General features: G+C 56.8%; 1 protein-coding gene across 3 annotated transcripts in view; it reads left to right on the top strand.

Moving 5' to 3' along the window:
* TNS3 (tensin 3) overlaps positions 1 to 18,823 on the top strand; it is a 170,596-nt gene that overhangs the window by 53,788 nt on the left and 97,985 nt on the right. For 2 of the 3 annotated variants that reach the window (XM_033088708.1, XM_033088706.1), the window contains exon 4: positions 3,505 to 3,543. The exons of the other annotated variant lie outside the window; for it this stretch is intronic. Coding sequence is in view for 1 of the 2 variants with exons in the window: in XM_033088706.1 (XP_032944597.1) it covers positions 3,505 to 3,543 (39 nt within the window). In the remaining variant the exon portion in view is untranslated. The remainder of the gene's footprint in view (positions 1 to 3,504; positions 3,544 to 18,823) is intronic. 3 annotated transcript variants of the gene reach the window in all.

Here is an 18,823-nt window from a genome sequence, read left to right as displayed (position 1 = left end):
ATCCTTCACACCCGGGACAAAGGCCGGCCGAAGTGGTTGAGGGCCACCAGACTTTCCTCTTGTCCAGTGAAAGCAGAGGAAGAGTCCAGAGCACTGTGAGCCTGTGATCAGAGGTTGGCTGTAGGGGGCGCAGCAGGTGAGCTCGCTCTGCCCTTGAGACCTGCCTGGCCTCCATCCTAAGGACTTGTTGCTCCCAGGGGCAGGTGCACGGCCACGTGAATTCCTAATGCCCAGCAGGGTGGCCTGTGAGGTCATGGGTGTGTCCTGACCCTCCCGCCATGCATCTGCCAGACTGTGGCCAGTCGCCTCCTTCTTTATTCTTTGAAGGCCGGAAATGGGACGTGAAAATCTGGTCCCTTTTCATGGGGTTCCTGTCCTGGGACCTGGTTTGAATCACACAGCAGGAATACACACCTGGCGTGTGCAGTTACTGGTGGTCTTTGTAAGTCAGGTGTTCCTGATGTAAATATTAGTTTTCTCCTGGCTGACAGACAGGTGGCTTGTCCCCCAGACTGTCCCCTTTTCTCTGAGTGGCTGTTCTTGTGCATTGTCATTCGTTCTAACTGGAAGCCTGTCCTCAGGTGTCTGTCTGCACTGTCACAGGGTGTGTGCAGACAGACAGAGTGGTTGTAATGGGTCCCTGGACAGGGCTCTTTCTGCAGGAGTGCGGACGGACATGGAGGGGCAGTCACTGAGCGGGGGACCCCGCGTCCTGCCCAGGCCCTGCTCACTGTCTGACGAACCGCGGTCCCTGCAGTTTGTGCCCGCGCAGGTCCCCTCCTGGAGGACTTGTTGGTTGGTTACTGGGTCGCTGTGAGGAACAGGTGGCTGGCCCGAGAAGGTGCTCCCTGCCAGCGTGTGAGCAAGGCGGGGGTCGGGCGAGGTCGGTGTGCAGATGGCAGAGCTCTCCAGAGATGTCGCTCCTGGTTGGTCGGGACCTGTGTGACGATTGGGCGTGGTGTGATTCAAGGGCCCCCACGAGCGCACTCGGTCTCTGGGGGACACGCTGGGGCCAGGCCCCCCAGGTGCAGGGGGACGTGGGAAGAGCACTGGTCCCTACACTGTGTGCGCCCTGGTTGTCCTTTGCAAACTCAAGTTCTGATACTGCTGGAGCTTTTCCACAGACTCAACAAACGTGCGCTGCCAGACAGCAAACTCGAACAATAACTGATAGACTTTATTTTTAGGGCAGTTTTAGAATTACAGAAAAATTGAACAGATAGTACAATCCTGGATAGGGTTTCCAGGCGGGAATTCCTGCCCGTTCTCAGGAATTTTTTTCGCTTTCCTGTTCCCGAATCGCAAGATGTAAACTGTTTTTTGTTCTCCACAATGAATCGTTTCCACAAAGTGACAGCCGATACTATCATCCACCTGGGTTCCAGGAGCCGATTTTCCCGATTTCCCGACCAACTGTTCAGGATTTGGAAATGGAAAAGCGAAAAAATTCCCGAGAACGGGTGGGAATTCCAGCCGGAAACCCTAGTTCCAGATACCCACGTGCCTCCCCGCCCCCATTAGAAACATGTTGTGTTAGTGCCCGGCGTTTGTTCCTTCTGCCCCAGGAGCCAGCACTGATACATTGTTACTAACCTGAGCCCTGTTTACATCAGCCTTGACTCCTGCCCTTGTGCCGTCTGTGGGTTTGCACAGATGTATCCTGACGCGATGTGGTACCATTGCGGTACCCTACCAAGTGTCCTGAAGGTCTGCCCTGAACGTCCTGGGGTCCCGTTCATCCCTCCCCCAGCCCCTGGAAACACTGACCTTTTTATTGTCTCTGTAGTTTTGCTTTTTCCAGAATGTCACAGAGTTGGAATCACACAGTATGCAGCCCTCTCAGATTGGCTTCTGTCACCTAGTGATACGCATCGAAGGTTCCTCTGTCTTTTCATGGCTCGATAGCTCATTTCTTTTTGTGGCTGAATAATACTCCACTGCGTGGAATACAGACAATGACTGTTAAAGGCAGGGGCTCTGATTCCTTGCACGTTTCTTGCCAGCATGTCAAACGTTTCATGAAGCACCAGGACGAATGGGCTGAGTAGAGACTGTACAAGGGACGGAATTCATCACGGGGCTCCATCAACCACAGCGTCCGCGTCTGCCAGCCACCAGCCACTTAGCCTATGTCTGTGGCTCCCTGTATTTTCAAAGCCATTTGTTTTGTCTTGTTTTCTGTTTTACATTTATTTGTTCACTTCCCTCATCTGTTCATCAAACTTTAATACATATGTGGATCTGAGGATACACAGATGAAAAAGACGTGTCCTGCTTTCCAGGAAGTCTACTGTGGGGGGAGCCAGCAGGAAGTCAGCAGTTCTGGGCAGCCAGAGGGGCTGCTCTGTGTGTGTTGGGGGGGACGGGGTGCCGGGGGAGAGGGCCTCTGCCCCAGACGAGATCGTGAGTCAGAACCCTGTGCAGTAATAGCACTTCTCAGACCGCCTGTCATGTGCCTTAGGAGCTTAGTAAGATAAGCAAGAGAGTTATAAATAGTCGCCAAGGCAAGAACCAAGGTCATGCTGCCAGCCTCTCCAACCCTCAAGGACAGCTGGTCAGGTCCCTGGGGTTGCCCCATCTTTCGTACATTTCCAAGAACTCCGAGGATGGGGTACAGGGTCCTGGGCGGGGGGACAGCCAGGAGGCAGCTCACGGGGAGTCGTGCCCCACTTGCAGGCGCCAGAACCACACAGAGCAAGTTGGGTCCCTCACCTGCCGGCAGCCCTTTCTGCTTGGGGACAGCCGGTGTCCCAGAATGTGGAGAGCCCGCTCTGTGCCAGCCCCTTTTCTGAGTACCACAAGCCCTCGTGACCCCCAGTTTTCAGACGAGGAAAGCGGGTCCCAGAAGGATTAAAGCCACGGCCCCGTGCTGAGGTCCCACCTGAGACACACTCCCAAGCTGGGGCCTTGGTCTTTGTTGGGTCCCTCAGTGGGGCCTATGACCGTGTCTCCTGTGTCTCAGTGATGGTGGTGGCCTTGTGACCTTGGTGGCCTCGTGACATTGGCGCAGGCTTTCTTGGGGTGCCCTTAGTTCCTCAGAGGACCATGGTGGAGTCCTGCACAGAGCCACGTCTGGGACAAGACGACCGCACGCCTGGCCACAGTTAGACTTGGCGTTTGCATCCGCTGTGGAAACATCTAGAAGCAGTGGTCCATCTAATAGAGGACCCCAGCCCTGAAGAGCCTGGGCAGAGCGCCTCTTCTGGCCGTGCCCCACGCGGCGCTGGGAGGGCTTGCACTGGCTCAGGCATGCAGGCCTGGGAGTCCCCTAGTTCCTGGAAACTGGAGATCAAGTTCCACACATATGAACAGTGGGCATTTTTCTTGGGTCTCCGTGGTGTCATTACATTGTCTGCAAAGACTGGGACTTTACAAAACTGAGAAGAACATGGACTCTGTTACACTAGCTCATCTCTTGAGAGACTGAGCCTTGGTGACCGAGAACGTGGTCAGGGACACTTGGGTTTAAGAGCCCGCTTGCTCACCATGTTTCTTCTCCTGTAGGTGGCGCTACCACTCTGTGCACAAGGCCGCCTGGAACAGGTAAGTCCCTGGCATCTCCTGGGGGCCACGTACCGTCGTCACAGAGGGCGAGGTCTTTATGCTGTGCCCACTTTGGGGTCCTTGGGTCCTCTCCCTGCTTGAGCCACAGCTTTCGCTCGCAGAGCACTCACAGGCCACCCACATGTGTCCCTTCAGAGGACAGTCATGCACGAGTGTGTAGGAATTGCCGTTCGGATCCGTTCCTGTGAGGGAATCCGTTCCCTGAGCCCGAACTCCCTTCTCTGTAAAGTGCAGATGCCACATGTCCGTTTTCTCGGGCATAAAACTGTGGGGGCACGTAGTTGTCCAGGGTGTCCGTGCGGGAGCAGGAAGTGGTGGCTTTGGAACAGGAAGCTGGGCAAATGCCGTCTTCCTATGGACTGAAGGTAAACGTAGTGCTAGCACTTTCTCTTTGACTTGCTGTTGGGTAAATATAAATTGCCGGCTGCTTTTTAAATGAAAAATGTCACTTGAATGTCATGGTCCCTCTGGGTGTTTGCTTTGCCACCCCCGCTGGAGATGACGGGATAAGCCTCGTTTTAGTGACTCAGTGGCTGGCAGGACACCCGCTGGCTGCGTGTACTTCCTGGACAACAGGGCACTGACCGCCGTTTTCTCCAGTAGCAATGGGGAGTGACTCTCTGTGTGTGGGGGGGGCTGCCGTCCCCAGCCCCACCCGTGTGGGCAGCAAACAGGTGTGCCCACTGCCTCCTTCAGGGCGTCTCAGTTGTGTTCTAAACCCTCCCCACACTGGAGCAGCACTCAGCCCGTGGCCCTGGTTTCGTGGACGCAGGATCCAGCCTTCTGGTGGGCGTTTTGCCTGCCTTCCTGGTCCCCGTGTCTCTGTTGGCTGAGCCCGGTAGCCCCCTGGCCCAGGGCTGCTTTCCCCACAGTGGCTGCATGGCGGCTGTGCTGTGTGTGGCTTTCTCCCTACCCTGGGGGGTGCCGCCTCCCTCTGGCTGCTGGAGGAAATGACTAGGACAGAGGTGGTGGCCCCACCGGCTCTTCCCCCCCAGCCCGCAGGCTACACAGCCTGGTGTAAATGGACCCGCCTGTGCCCAGTGGAGCTTTGGGGGCAGGGCCTCCCCCTACACGCCATCACTTCTCAGGTGGAAAGCACAGAAGCCTCTCTCTCCCCTGGCCCTCCGTCGGCCGAGAACCTTCCAGCACCCTGGGCCTGGCACTTTGGACGGTTTGGCCGTAGCTCCATGTGACACCCACACTCCAGATGTGACCTTGGGACTCACCAGCCTGTGTGGGTCCTGGCCAGGACACCTGGGATCCCATTTCTGCCTCTGTTACCTTCATGGAGCGTCTGCTGTGCGTCAGACGCTCGGGGGGACATTTGCCCAGAAGGTCACTTTAGCTGAACATGAAGAGGGTGGGGCTGAGAAAGTGAGGTGACTTCCCAGGTCACTCGACACAAGCCGCCGTGGCCGGGCTGGGTGTCCACGGCTGTGCACTCGCCAGTGTTCGTGGTAAGACGGCTTTGTTGGTGCTGCTCCTCAATTTTTCATCTGCTGTGTTTCTAAGTTGGGAGTGACTTGTGCAGGAAAACCCTCCTGTCAGTGGAGCGTGGCAGGAAATTGGGGTATTTAGTGCCCCATGTTTCAAAGCCTGCTGGGTATTGCTGGGCCTCGGTGCCTCATTCATTCTCAGAACGTCTCAGTGAGGTGGGCGTCAGGGGTCCGAGCAGGGGGCACCTTCCCCAAGGAGGCATTGTCCCTAATGGAGGAAACAACCGGGGGCCTTGGAATTCAGGTGCCCTTGGCCAGGCCACTCAGCCTAGCCCCAGCGCTGCCTGAGCCAACACACGGTCCATATGTGGCTCCTGCTCCCGTCCTCTCATTCTGTCCTTTTGTGTCCTCGGTGGCCATTGTCCAGGTTTGGGAGCAGGTGGCCTGCGTCCTTGCCCACTGAGGCTGCACTTGGTGACGGCCTTGGGGTGTGACGCCCCTTCGGCGCCGCTGTGTCCTGCCCTCTGACCCACTGCCGTTCGTCTACATCCTGTGCCGAGGACCCCTCCATGTGCCATTCACCTGCTCTGCCGATGTCACCTGAGTGCCCTGAGCCCTTCCGACAGCTTCCGGAATAGTGTCCCGTTGGCTCGCTCTGACTGAGCTGCCTGGTCTGCCTAAATCCCATGGCAGCATGTGGGACCCGAGTGTCCCTAAACCCTGGTGCCAGCTGGAGAGGACAGGAGGCTAATGGTGGTACCAGCAGGACCCAAGGATGTCCCTGGCTGACTTCAGGGCCTTCCCTGTGCCTCGACGGTGTTATGCTCTGTGAGGGTCTTTGTCTGCCGGGCAGGGCGCCTTGGTGACACCTGGGTGGCTGGGATGCACGAGGGAGGAAAGCGTACTCGGTAGCCGTGCCTCAGCCCTAGCTGTTAGCCTGTGGTGCCCTTTGCCTATGAGTTTCTGGTGGCAGATGCTTCTGTTTGTTGTGATGACTTAAGAAGTGAGGTCTGAGGTTCGATTAGTACACAGACTAAAGAAAGGGCAGGCAGAGGGGCCGAGACAAAGGCCTGGGAGGCCGAGCTCCCTTTATCCGTGTTCATTTAGCTGATGACACATGCAGGCAGCTCCGAGTTTCCTGGAAGTCAGTGTGAAAAGGAAGCCATGTCACTGGAGGGCCCCTTATCAGCAAGGAGGGAAGAGCCATCCGACAGAGAAAGTGCTGTGCGGTCAGTGTGCAGGGTGCTGACTGCGCCTGGCGTGGTCCCGCCCAGGTGGAGCGCAGGGGCTGTGGGGGGAATCCGACCCGAGCCTGAGAGCAGCCCTGTCTGGACCTGTGGCTCTAATGCAGCATTTAGAAATGGAGGGCAGCCCGTGGCTTATCGCCTATTTGTGTTCCAGTCGCACGGCTTGTGTGGAACATGGCCTGCCGGGTGCAAAGCAGATGCATCACTGTTTCTAGATCATAGTGATCACTAGAGATGAGAGAGGTGGCCCTGTATGACTGAGTGACACGTGTGTGCCAGCCGTTCCTGTAGATAACATGTATGTGTCCATCACCCGTGCACACTCCCACGCACAGAACATGACGGTGATTACACGTGTGGGCTAGGTCAGGTCAGGTTCACCCTGGCCATAACGCTAGTTGAGCCGTGGGACCTGGCCCCGAGTCCTCTCACTTCTGGGCTCCTTGCGGGTCTCTGTAAGGACGGAATGAAGCAGCCCTGGACGTGCCTGGCTCTGGTTACGGCACAGAAAACCCACGAGAGGGAAGAACCTGCATTGTGCCGTGAGCCCCGGAGGGCGGCCTGGGGCCTCTCCTGGTTTCTTCATCTCTGTTGTCTTGCCAGCTGCTGCGAGGGAGCCAGTCCGGTCGGTTCTGGAGCACGCCATCTGCTGCGCCGGGCCACGGCCCCGTGGCAGCCACTTAGGGGACCTCGGTTCTCCTCACCCCTTGTTGGGAGGCACGGCGGGTGTCAGAAGCCGATGGACAGACCGTGGTTGGGCGGTCCCTGGGCTGACGGCAGGGTCTTTCAGGACACACAGGTCTGCGGGAGGCCGGGCTGCTGTCTGGACCTGCGAGGCAGAGGCATGGTTGTTTCCCGTCTTTACCTCCCATGCGTTTTCCAGGGAAGCTGGCTCCTATCGGCCAACGGAAACTCCTGCCTGGGGGCAGGTGTGGCTTTGGCTGGGACTCCGTGGAGTCCACTGGTATGAACCACCCACACAGCCAGGGCCCAGGGCCTGGGAGCGGCCGGCCTGGCTGAGCACGGTCTCAGAAGTCGGCTCTTTTCAAAGTGGCCTCTGTCCTTGAAAGAGTCCCTGCCTTCCGGGGGGCAGGGCGGTGCCACACAGGGGCAAGCCTCACTGGGGGCCGCACACGTGACTCTTTGCTGGGCTGCTGTGGTTTCGTGCTGGAGGAGAGCTTGTCTAACAACCGTTTCTGAAATTTGAGTCGGCGTTTCCTGAACTCCCTCTGGCTTCACTTCTATTTACTTAGAGTGAAGACAGTGGTGGTTTCTGTGGAAGGTGACAGTAGGCGTCAGGTTACAGAGTCCGAGGCTGGAGTTTCCAAACTGAGATCTGTTAGCTGCACCTTTGTATCTGTGCACATGCCTGGTGTTGGTGCAGGCGTGTGCATGCATGCGCGTGTGGAGTGTGTGCGTGCCCAGGGTCCCACGGAGGACCTCTGTGTACGGGGGGCTCATGGAGAGGATGGAGCCGGGACACCGAGAGGCTCGGTTAGGACGGAGGGCAGGGCAGAGACACGACCCGGTCGCACAGCTGGAAAGGGGTCAGAGCTGTGGAGTCATCTCTGCTGGACAGCCTGCCCTTCCAGCCCCGTGTGACACTGGCGGGTCCCTGTTTGCGGGGGGGAGGAGCTCCCACACTGGCTGGTTGTGCATCTGCGTGGCACACACGCACACAGACAGGAATGTCCCGCGCTTTACAAGTTGGGGGAAGAATGGAGGCGTTTGGGAAAAGCTTAAGATGAGTGGAGAGGTGGACCAGGCCCCTGTCCCCAAGGTTGTCTCGCACCTGTGATCCAGAGCACAGCAGCCCTTCGAGGACAGCTCAGCTGGCCGCAACCCCCGGCTGGGGTGACGCAGTTCATTACTTAGCTCCATTTCTCAGCTGCTCACTTATTCTATTTTTGTTCCTTCTCAGAGTCCTCCGTGAGGTTGGGGATCCCAGTAAAGTTATATGGGCCCCAGTGAGGAGGAATGTAAAGCCACAGCCCTGAGCTAGCTCAGATTTGCCTTTCTGTAACTGCATTTCGCCTCTCTGAAGATTCCTGTTCTACATCTCCCTGTGCTCGTGACTTTCTCTTGAGTGGAGCAGAACATGTTTGGAGAAGGAGGGCAGGCCCTGACCGCTTTCACAAATGCACAGCTGGCTGTCGTGAGAGAATGCTGCACGGTGGAAAGGAGCTTGGATATGGACAACAGTTCCGGAGCCCCGTCCTTCCCGTTCCAGAGGATGTACCAGCTGGACGGGCGCGGTGGCCGAGCTCACAGACGACGGGTGTGAGGGGCTTGTGAGTGTGCAGACGACGGGAGGGTGTTCATGGAGTGTTTGGAAGAGAAGCCTCTGGCATGTGCCCGGGGCACAGGAGGTACCAGCATCCCTGAGCTCCCCAGGGAGAGGCCTGCAAAGTGCTCGGTGCCGACAGATGGGCCCTGGGCTGGTGTTAAGACAGTAAGCCCCTGCGGCCTCCACCTGAATGGACAGGGCAGGGCCCGGGCCAGTTCTTGGAGGTGGCTCCTTGTTCCCAGGTTACAGGAAGGGGCCCTGACCTCTGCCCCCAGCCTCTGCCTGCAGCTGCTGCCAAAGGTCCCGGTGTGCCTCCCCTGGGCCCAGGTTTCCCAGGAAATCGGGCACCTGCCCTTTCCCTCTCTAACCACAGGCCAAACTTTGGTCCACACTCTGCTTTGGTTTCACCATCCCCTCCCACGCTTGAAATAACATCCGGCCTTTGGCTTTTGTCAGCGTCGCGGGAAGGTGGCCCGGGTTTCTGGGAGAGGCCGCATGTTAAGAGGCCCTGGCAGCATTTGTATCTCCTTCTCAGGAACTCCTGGTCACCTTTCCTTACGTTTGAGTTCACTGACCTGCTGAGGAAGAGGGGAAACCCTCCACAGATCGAGGAGAAAAACCCACTCTGGTGACCCCCCCTGCCCCCCAGCCAGCCACTCTTTGTAGCCTGGACTCGATCTGCCCCAGGCAGAGGGCCTGTGAGGGGAGCACCGAGGGAACCGTGCCAGCTGTGTCAGGGGAGCTGGGAGCCTGGCATATGGGGAGCCCTCACTGCTGCAGGCGGCACACGCTGACCTGCCTGCTCTGTCCCCGTCCTCGGGTCAGACGTCAGTCCCCTGCCCCACCCATGGCCAGGTGTGTGGTGCACCTGGCTCAGAGCTCCCGCCACCCTCGTGTGGGCTTGGGGCAGCCCTTGTCCTGGGGCCACCACGCCCAGGCCCTCTGAGGTGACTGCAGCCAGCTTGTCCCAGGGAAGGGCTTTCGGAGGTGTTTGGCAGTGATTGACTGTCCCCAGGGAGGAAGTCTGCAGGGGCTGAGAAAGCGGTTGAGGGTTTTCTTCCATGGCACCGAGTCTGCAGCCTCCCACATGTGACATGTGGCCCTGGAAGGCAGTGGTTACGTGCCACCGTACTGGAAATAGCAGTAACTACTGAAGGGGAAAATCGAGTGCTTATTTTTTAATGCCCGTCATCTAGACAAAGCCATCACGTGATGAGGAGGCATGACAGTCCAGACAGAGGTCAGGCATCATCAGATCGGCACAGCACTGAAATTACCTGAGTGCATTTTACCTGCAAGAGGGGCCCTCGTTAACAGATCCACACAGCAGCACCAGCCCCACAGAAGTCTCTGCCGGGAGCCACGGTGGCCGGAGCGGCCCCGGCTCTGAGGTTAGGGGCCCAGGGTTCTGGAGCCAGGTCTCTCCCGAGCTCCACATGGCCTAGGTCTCCAACCTTCTCCTTTCTCAGCTGGTGTGATGTCTGCAGTCTCCTAGCCCTGATGGAAAAGTTTCTGTCAGGAAACCAGGGGACTGTGGCAGTTTCGTTTGTCAGGTCATCGAAAGTGACTGTGAGCTTTTTGGGAGGTCTCCCCTTCCTGTGTGGTGGATGCCAGGACACAGGGTACCTCCCTTCTGAAAACTAGGCACCCCAGCAGCTCAGGGCCACACGGCTGCTGCCCCACTGTTATTTATTCTGCTAGTGCATTTATAGCAGGTTTGTCTGCAATATTTACTTTCCCTAGAGGATGAGGGAACACTTCTGTAAAAAAAAACAAGTTTTGTCCCATTTGGAGACTCATCTGTACAGAAAGATCGAAAAACCGTGTGTGGTTGCCTGGGCCTCGCCCATTTCTGTGGACAGGCTTTTCCACCAGCTCACACTTTGTTTCCTTGAAATGAGATCAAGAACATTCCCCACCGGCCCCTCCTGGGTGCCCAGGAGTGTGGGGAGCGTGGTGGCCTGTCCCCCTGGGTCTCAGGAGTAGGTGGAAGCCAGGATGACCCTCCGAGTGCAGACATGGCCTGAATCCAGGTGCAGCAGTGTCCCTTTGTGACTTTGGGCTGAGACATGGTTTTCTGATCTATACAATAGATGTCAAAAAGTAAATGCAAAACTTCCTTAGTTACCTTTGGGAGGTGCTGGGGAAAGCGCCCCTCCTGAAAACTGGTGAATAAGGAGAAGCAATGAGGCGTTTCCCCTCCTTTTCTCGTACTCCCTGTACCTCCGTTTTATGTAATGGGGAGTTCCAGCTGACAGATGTCGAGAACGTGGTGGTTAGAATGTGCCGTGTTTCAGATGGCTGATGACTAAAGGGCTGGCTCGAGGCTGTGACCCTCTGTGACCTCCATGGGGGGGTCCTGGGGCCTCCCCAGAAGCACAGGCCACTCGTCGGCCGAGTCCGTTGCAGAAATTGACCAGAATGACACCAAGACCAGACCCAGCCACCGCTTACAGGAAGTGCAGGCCCTGAGAGATCTCACATAATTTCGAGGGTCAGCAAATCCCAGAATGTGGAAATTCTACTGGTCATTTGAGAAAAGAACCCCGGTCGCTTGAGAGTAAATTGCAAGAGGAACAGGAAGAACCTGCACTGTTCAGGCACTGGAGACACGTCCACTTTCCTTGGATCCTGATGCAGATAATCAGACTGAAAACACCAAACCAAAGCAGAACAGACGGGCGCACGTCTGCAGTTGTCTTCCATTACTCAGTGGCTCAGGGCTGGCCTGTGAGTGGGGCGTTCCAGACACTGACATCTGGAAGACGTTGTGTCTGCCTGATGAAGTGTTTCACTGGAAACCTGCTGAGTTCATCAGCACATGACAGAGCGCTGATACCTCGTTTTCTAAAACAGCAACATTTGCTCCGTGAAGCCTGTTTTCAAACAGTCCTTTTGCTTAGAGGGCTGTTTCACACTGGCCAAGTGCATTCTTACTCTTCCTTGGGGAAATCACACACACCCCCCCAGACGGATTAATTTGACTGATTGCTCATGGGGAGAAATTGGGCCAAGTCGCACACACACATTCTGAGTCAGTGTAACAAATAACTTCGAAGAACTAGGAGCTAAAAAAGATTGGACGTGAATGAGGTACTGAGCTCCCTGTCTTTGGGGCTATTCAAGTAGAGGCTGACAGTGTCACGGCAGTGGTCCTTTCTGAAGGTGGCTGGGAGATTGGGGGACCGAGTGAAAGTGACCGTGAGGGATGTTTTAACAAGACTAGCGTCGTGCATCGTGGCACAGTTTTTAGCACAAACCAAGCAGTGAACAAATAGTTGAGGTCAGTGGTTCTCAGTGTGGCCCAGGACCAGCGGCGTCCGTGTAAACCTGAGAACTCGGACACAGATTCCCTGGCCCCATCCCAGACTGTGGACTGAGAAATCCCGGGCCCCCCAGGTGTCCCTTTCCATAGCCTTGTAGGTGACTGTGATGCAGGCTGAAGTGTGGACACCTGTTTGTAGGAGTTGTCTTCCTGGGTGGGGCCCTGTCCTGGTGGCGTAGGGACGACCGAGGATGCTGCAGCCGCCCGGGTTTGGGGTGCCTCCCTGAGACCCCGGCCTCTTGGGCCATCCTCATTTCCCTCATTTCCTGGTGCTTCTCTCGTCTGCCTCCTGCACAGACGACCGTGTGCTCCTCTTGTCCACGCTCTAGAATGTGAGCCAGTCCTTCCGGCTCTGTCTCGGGAACCCTCCATGCTTCTCCGTGCAGGGCGTGGGCAAATAGGGGACCCTCAGGAGGAAATGGAGCTCTGGGGAGGGTGCGTGTCCTTAGAAGGAAGTGTCGTTTGTGGCCCGGGCGTCAGTCTGCCAAGGCTCAGCTCCCGTCTGGGCGTGAAGAACCTAACCACAGCCTCGAGCTGTTCATAATGTTGTCGGGACAGATTTGTGGGGGACGTTAGATGTGGGACGTTTTCTTCAGTGCGTCAAAGATGGAATGAACCTCAGATTATATAGGTTACGTCACAGCCGAGCCACACAGTTTGCGGGCTTTGCATTTGCAGATTTGCTTACTTGCTGTGATGTGTTTAATCCCCACACCGGCACTCACTGTGCTTTCCCGGTCAGTCACGGACTGCGCAGGACGGCGGAAAACTTGAGCTGCTCGCCACTCAGGCCACCAGATGAGGTCAAACAGGCCATGGTGCCTTCTTGTTTCAGCTCTGACAGTGAACAAGTGTCCACTGTTCAAGTTATTTAGTGCTGCATTTTCTGCATTTTTGTGCTTTTTCCTGGTGATCTCATGGGTGAAAATGGCCCCGGCTGCAGAGCTGAGGTGCTGTGTGGTGCTCGTAAGTGTGACAAGGCTGTCCTGTGTTCACGGTGACGTTTTAGAGCATGGTGACGGCGTGACTGTGGTGGTGAATCCGTGGCCGGTGACTAGGTGTTGACTGGATAACAGTCGGGTTGGTTGGCTGTTGCTTAGGGTCAGTTGACCACCCAAGAACTTTGTTTTCCCTGACCTGCCCATCGGAGAGGACAGACCCCAGCCCACTTTCCTGTTGCCTCCCTGTGACTCTGGTGGTGACCCAGCCTTAGACCCTAGAAGCGGGCCCGGAGGGGTTGTGCTGGAGCGCTGATGGACGGACGGACGTCCTGGCTTTTGGCCACGAGGGAAGGCGGGACGTGGACGTGGAGGTTCACCCTGCTGGAGTAGGAGCTCGGACCCTGAGTCCCAGGCCCGCCGCTCAGCGGCCGTGTGGCTTTGCAGTGTCGCCTCACTTTGCCAGGCCTGGTCCTCAGCTCCCTTTTGGCAAAGTGGGGATGGTTAGGGTCCCAGCTCGGGGTGCGGCTGTAAGAATCCCGAGGGTTCAGGGACACTGAGCGCTGCTCAGGCCTGAAGTGACGGGAGCGTGTTGCTCTAAGCGTTACTGTTCTTCCTGTGGTGACAACACTGATAAGGAGGACGGTTGCTTGCGTGTCACGTGCCATCTATTTGCTTTCACATTCAGTCGAGCCTGTCCCTTAAAATGATCAGAGTCAGTAGGTGGTTGTTGAACTGGGATATCAGTCAACTTGTAGAATCCTGAGACATGTTTTTTTTAACGTTAAACTTCAGCTTTAATTGTGTCTGAAAACAGACAGCAGTCACCGTCTGCCTCTGAGTTCAGTCCGGGGGCAGGGCTTCCCCGTCCCATTTTGTACAATGTACCCACACGATGAGTCCTCCAAAATTCCCCGTCTGGGCCTCCTCAGACTGTTAGGAAAGCTGCCGGCGGCTTACGAGACGATCTGACCACATCAGCCCTGGTTTGCCGTGTCTGACAGTCCTCTCCAGAGCTCTGGCGACCGAGCCTTCCCACAGCTCAAGCGGGTGGGTGTCTATGTCCACGGCAACGACACAGCTCTTTCTTTTTAGCTCGCACATCGTTGGTTTGCACAGAATTTTGTTAAACTTTGACGGTCGCCAGTGCATCTGGTGTGGACAGGTTTGGGGTCTTGGGAGACCCCCAGGTTCACGGAGGAGGCAGCAGAGGACTGTGGAGTGTGACCGCCAGCCCCCGGCCTCCAGTGAGTGGGGCTCGGCCGCGGCCTGTGTCTCCCAAAACGGATGACGTGGCCAGCTGCTCGGTGATCGGGCAGCGTCACAGAGACCACGTTTATCTGGTGAGAAGCAAGGCAAGATGGAGCTGAATCCATCAGCAGGCGGCCAGGGCTGGACCTGACTGTGGCTGTCGCAGCCGCTCCCACGACGGGCACCGTCCGCCATCCATTCTGTGTGTGTCTGTCTTTTCTTGAACGCCATCCCTCGCCAGGCAGCACTAATCCCACACTCACGGTCCTCTCCTTCCTGCCTCTCTCATTGCAAGTTTCCCAAATGTGGGGAATCTGCTGTTTGTGCTTTTGCTTCCGACACCCACAGTCGGTCTGCATACACAGTAAGTGCTGGAAAAACAACTGTTAACGTTAATCGTCTAATAAATCAGCTTTCCCGCGGACGCACCTGTAGTGTCTGGTCTAATCTGTGGATTACCTGATCGATATTTGGGTTTATACCAAAGGCCTCCTGTTCAGAGCTGATGCTGGATCAGCTTCAGTGAAACTGGACGCAGCCTGACGGAGGAGCGGCACCGAGGTCGGCTAGCGGCTGCTTCTCCTCCCCCTCTGACGGTTCGTAGTTTCCATAACGTTCTGATTATGTCACCCATTTCCACTTCAGGGTGGTTCTCCCCGGACTTTTTGTTAAACAACTTCTCATATGGGGCTCCTGGTGCCGTTCTGAGCCGGGCCTTTTCCACTCCACACCTGTGTGTGCTCCCTCCCCCCACACTGTGTCCGAGCCGCACACAGTCAGCCCTTACTTCCCGGAGAGAGAGCGAGCAGGGCAACTGGTGGGGCTGGTGGGGTGGTGGGTGAGCACCTGTGACGACCAACACCTGTTCCCTGAGGCCTCTGGAGCACAGGTGCTGGGGCTCAGGAGGGGTGTGGCTTCTCCTCTTATGGGATTCACTTCCTAGGAACACAGCCCGTCATTGGCCCAGCACTGACCCGGGGAGGGTGGGGGCATGCAGAGATGCTCTGAGGCCCATCCTCCCCTCCCTGCCCCTGTTCTTAGGGACACTGGTTTCATGACCAGCCCCACACCTCAAATCCCTCCTTAACTTCGCTAAGGCAATTCCTTCTTGAGAAAGGGGATCAAATATTCTCGAATGCAGAGGACTGAGTGAGCTCCTTATCTTGGGAACTTTGCTCCAGTCTGGTGCACGGTCCTGGAAATACAGGCTCTGCTTTCCAGGAGACAGGCCCCGTGAGGTTCTTGGGACGAGAACCCCGCAGCGGACTGCATGTGTAGGTGTTTACCCTCAGGCGGCACTAAGGACTGGGGCCCAAATAGGTTTCAGGAGGAGGGGAAGCCACGCTCGTGCTGGGCAGTGGCCACACTCGCTGTGCAGAGTCCTCTGTAGAGCTCTGGATGGTGTGGACATACAGGCTGTTCTGTTTGAAACACGTGTGTGTGAGAGAGTCGGGGAGGTGCTTTCCTGTGTGGCTACCTGTGGTTGTCTTGGGGTGTGGGGAGGCAGTTGTCGGAGGATGAGTCCGTCTTCTTTTTGTGTGTCTACGTGTTCTAAATTTTCTGCAATAAAATAACTTGCTTTTATAGTAAGAAAGAAAGTGAGTACTTTTTATTTGTGAAAAGCCCCCGCAGGTCCCCAGGTTGGCCTCCACGAGGAGGTGGGACCCTGGTCTGCAGCTGTGGTGAGCGGCTGGAAGGGTGCTGTGCCCCCGTGAGGGTCTGACTCCCAGCCAGTGTGCCCTAAGGGAGGGCAGGTAGACCAGTCGTTCCTGCTGCCGAGGGCGGCTTCTTCGCCAGCCTCCTGGTTTCTACCATTTATCTCCCTGCAGACTGATTTGACTTCACTTTATTTTTCAAACCTTTATTTTATTTTGTTTTATTATTATTTCCAGATCCAATTTGTGCTGGACGCCTGACCGCCCTGAGTGGGGGTGGGGTGTGGGGGAGATTTGTGCATCCGAGAGGCATTGCTGTTCCAAACCCGTGAGGCAGCCCCGGATGAAGCCCCAGAGTGTGCAGGAGGCCCCTGAAAGCATGATGCTGTCACCACTGTTTGGGTGAAGTGGCTTGCCCTGCTGTGCCGTGAGCTTGTTACTTGAGAGAGACCTGGGTGCGTGTCCTGTCCGTCTGCACAGCTGTGGGGCCTGTGGGGAAGGACAGCCGGGCCGTGGGCCCAGGACACCGACCTGCGGTGGCTGTGGCTTGCACTGAGTAGACAGGTGACCTTGGACAGGGAGGTTAGGTACCCGGGGACTTTGTCTCATCACCTGTGAAGACAGAAGCACGTTTCAGTGAGGAGTGAGATCATGCGTGATTCCTGTGCAGCCTGTCATGTTCCAGACGCAGTAGATAGACCTCATTTTGGGACGGGACTCGTGTGGGACGGGGTGGGTCTGAGAAGACTCATCTGTGGGTGTTTATCAGGCTTCTTTGTGCCCAGGCCTGTGTCATCTCAGAGTCGTTGGATTGGCTCTAACCTGTCAGCATGCCTTGGAGATGAAATTTTCCTTGGTACAGACGCGGGTACTAGCTGGAAAAACCGGCAGGATGTTTCGGGGACAGGCTTCTCTGTTTGTTGGCTGCCTGCAGCACGTGGGGGGCCCCACTCACAACACCCCGGGTGGATGTCATTCCCTTTTTCGTGGACAAGGACTTGAGTGACAGGGTTGTCTGCTTGAGCAGGAGTGTCCTGTCCGTGGAACACAGATGGGATTTGAGCCCCCCTTGTCCCCTCTCTGAAATGGCAGTCAGGACGGTGACAGATGTGTTGGGAGGTGCTGCTCTGGGTGGTGCTTGGGGGAGCTGTAAACCCTGGTCACTGGGTGAATTTGAAGTTCCGTGGACATCAGGAGTGTTTTCAGGTCCTGGCGGCTCAAAAGCATGGTGGTGAGAGGCGTTTCTTGAAAGCTTGGTTTGGGCGGTGCTGAAGGAGCTATTCTAGGCGGGAAAATAGGGGGAAAGGGGAGTGGGGGTGGCAGGGCTGTGGAGCTTCGTCGGGGTGATGGGAGCCTGTCCTTGGGGGGCCGTCCCTGCTCCATCCCTGTTCAGTGATGCAGGAAACGTGGAGGGACCGTGGTGGTGGTGGGGGGCGGATTTATGCCACAGGAATGGCCAAACGCTACAAGTCAGGTTTCTTTTCCTTCTTTTTCCTGTTTCTTTCCTGGAGAGCCTCTTGTTAAACATTGACAGCATGCCATCAGAAGGGCCCTTGGAGACGGCCTGTTTTAAAGGATAGACTCACAGAGAGATGTGACGGTCGTTTCCTTAGCAGAAAGGACAGAGGAAGAGAGAGGAAGTTACTGTATTCAATTGTCCAACATGGTGGAGGTCCTGGGAAGACTGCGTAGGTTTGTGGACGGTCTGTCACCCCGAGGACAGATGACAGTCCTAGAGGCGCTCTGACGGGAACTGCCAGGAAGCTGCTCGCTCGTGGGCTCCAGACCTGGGGAGGGGTCGGAGGGGAGCAGGACGGGCGCCGGTCGTGTCCTGCTGGCCGTGTCCTCTGGGTCATTTTGTGACATGCTTGCCCACTTGTGCTCATAGTGCTGGTCCTGTGGACCCCGTTTCTGTCTCAGAACCACTTATGTCCTCAGCGTCAGGGGACCAGCTCTGGTTGGCTCCATCCTTCGTTGCCAGTTCTCACTGGCCGACTCAGCAGCTGCCAGCTCTCTCGTTCTCTCCCCCGCCCTCCTTCCTGTGTTGATGGCCTCGGAAGTAAGAGCAGAACAAACGTCACGAGGCCGTGCTGCGTGCCATGCTCCTTGTGCCTTGCCTCTGTGCTCTGGGTTGTGTGCAGTCGTCACCCCGTCGTACCCCTGGGGAAACGGAAGCTTCTGGAGGTCACACAGGCAGGCGTGTGGTCAGTGTGTAACAGAGGTCTTCAGGGAGAGAAGCCCCGACCGGTAGCATTTGCCGATTTCCTCAGATGTCCCCCATCCCGCAGCCTCTGTCTCCCGGCCAACAGGCCGGCGTGGACTTGCTCTGGGAGGGTGCGCTCGCTCCCAGCACCTGGCCGAGGGCCCCGGACTGACCGGCAGACCCACTCAGGGTCAGGCAGCTTGTCTGCAGTCGGCCACACTGCGCTTGTAAAATTCAGGAGCTGGGCAGATGCCCTCTTTTCCTGAGGGGCTGGTGACAGTCACAGGTGCTGGCTCTGAGCTCCCAGTTCCTTCCATCCTCGTGAGTCCGTGAGGCTCCATTATCAACCTGCCGCACAGCCGTGAAACTGGTGGTCGGAGGGTGAGAAGTCCTGCTCGGGCTCCAGGCTGCTGATGTGACCCTTGTCCCCATGTCCCCTGCAGGAAGCCCCTACCATCCCTCGGTAGCCAAGACCCCTGAGGCACAGCACCCAGCTGGCGTCAGCCCAGGTCCCCTTTGCAGCTTCTGGTCTGGTGGGGACAGGGCTCTGGTTCTGCTGTCCTTTCTGTCTTCACTTCACCTCTGGGTGTCAGGTCACCGAATTACACCAGTGTCACACAGGTCAGGAGACCTGTGAAGCCACCGCTGTCCCCAGGACTTGATGCATGTACAGCCACTGTCTCCTTGAACCTGGGAGCCCAGGGAGCACGTGGTTTCAGGAGAGAGCAGCCCTCTGAGTTCCCCTCCCCCGGGCCCCTGCCCCTCTTCTCCCTTGTCCGGCTCCTCATGCTGACCTTGCTTTTGTGTTTGTTTCCTGGTGTTAATTTAAAAGGACAGAGGAGGAAAGCAGGCAGATGGTCACCAGGCACCTGTCAGGTTCCGGGGCACAGGCTGAACACCTGCCCCCAGGAACCCAT

This window comes from Rhinolophus ferrumequinum, chromosome 20, assembly GCF_004115265.2.
Source record: "Rhinolophus ferrumequinum isolate MPI-CBG mRhiFer1 chromosome 20, mRhiFer1_v1.p, whole genome shotgun sequence".
NCBI classification, from domain to species: Eukaryota; Metazoa; Chordata; class Mammalia; order Chiroptera; family Rhinolophidae; genus Rhinolophus; species Rhinolophus ferrumequinum.
This window is presented reverse-complemented; position numbering and strand designations above follow the sequence as displayed.